The sequence below is a fragment of the Austrofundulus limnaeus genome, unplaced genomic scaffold (genome assembly GCF_001266775.1).
Source record: "Austrofundulus limnaeus strain Quisiro unplaced genomic scaffold, Austrofundulus_limnaeus-1.0 Scaffold598, whole genome shotgun sequence".
Lineage (NCBI taxonomy): Eukaryota > Metazoa > Chordata > Actinopteri > Cyprinodontiformes > Rivulidae > Austrofundulus > Austrofundulus limnaeus.
Window position 1 is genome coordinate 33,979 of NW_013953000.1, and position 1,314 is coordinate 35,292.

Consider the following 1,314-nt stretch of genomic DNA (forward strand, 5'->3'; position numbering starts at 1 on the left):
TCATCATTTACCCAGAATGCTTTGCATGTAAATAAAATGGCTCCGTCTGTGTAATATATTTTTAAACTTTTAGTTTAAAATTTATAAAAATTAAACAGCCTACAGTATTTTTACAGTTATTATTTTACAGTTAAAATATATGTTTATTAAATAAAGTCTAATGTTACAACTACAGTAATCATGGATCCCTTTGACATAAAAAAAATCCCAAGACAAGGTTCTATTAAACAGTAAATACTACAACTGTGTGCTGTCAGTYCCTCACCATCATTGAATGTTTAACGTGTTTGTTGTGGACACAGTCCTAAAGAAATCTGGTCATTTCTTCCTGTTCCTTTTTACAATTTAAACCTTGTATTTTTTTTAATCTCTCCTGCATTCATCCTTTATCACTCTCCCCTCCAGGCCACCAGATCGGCGCCGCAGGGATCTGTTCGGAGTGGCGAACTCGACCCGGCCTCGCCGGCCCCAACCGCACACCAACAGCAGCTCCGTCCCTCCGCTCCAAGCCGCCGGCAACAGCAGCATGGCCGACTATGCCGAGCGGGAGTACGATTTCGTGGAGCAAGCGGTGACRGATCGGGAGCTGCAGATCTCCGGCCTGAAGCCCTTCACCGTTTATCGCATCGACATTCACGCCTGCAACCGACAGGTGCAGCGCTGCAGCGCCGCCGAGTTCGTCTTCTCCAGAACCAAACCTGCAGGTTAGAGGAGAAAACATCTATTTACAGAAACCCGATCATTAATAATTTCAGACTGGTACGGTCTCAGGTGTTTCGTTCTGCTAAAACGCCGCAGGCAGCWGGTGAATACCAGGTTTAACTAGCTGCCAAAGACAGATGCATCTGTGGTAGTTACAGTAACTTTTTCTGATCTCTGCTTCTCCAGAAAAGGCTGACGACATTCCAGGCCCGGTGAACTGGGAGGGACACGAGAACTGGGTGTTTCTGCGCTGGCCAGAGCCCCCCCACCCCAACGGTCTCATCCTAATGTATGAGATTAAGTTTAAACTGGCTGCAGAGGTAGGACAACATATGTGTGAATGTGCTGGTTTTGAAGCAACACCCAAAAAATACTGCTAGTTTTAAAGGCAACAACATTTATTAGAAACAAGAAACCCCCGTGTTTTCCTCCGTAGGTCTGAGGAAGACGTTTGTGGTTTCTCAGCTCCGCCTTTAACCACATTTAAAACAGATTTGTTTAACTAGAAGTAAAATCAGCTGTTTGACATTTCCTGTTGCATAATAGTCTTTCTGTGTGTGTGTGTGTGTGTGTGTGTGTGTGTGTGTGTGTGTGTGTGTGTGTGTGTGTGTG

The 1,314-nt window shown here is 44.7% G+C and overlaps 1 protein-coding gene across 1 annotated transcript in view; it reads left to right on the forward strand.

The window, feature by feature from the left end:
* LOC106531111 (insulin-like growth factor 1 receptor) overlaps positions 1-1,314 on the forward strand; it is a gene marked incomplete at its 3' end in the record, with an annotated part of 33,034 nt that overhangs the window by 29,170 nt on the left and 2,550 nt on the right. The window contains 2 exon segments of the mRNA XM_014026878.1: positions 406-704; positions 889-1,022. Of these exon segments, the coding sequence (XP_013882332.1) occupies positions 406-704; positions 889-1,022 (433 nt within the window).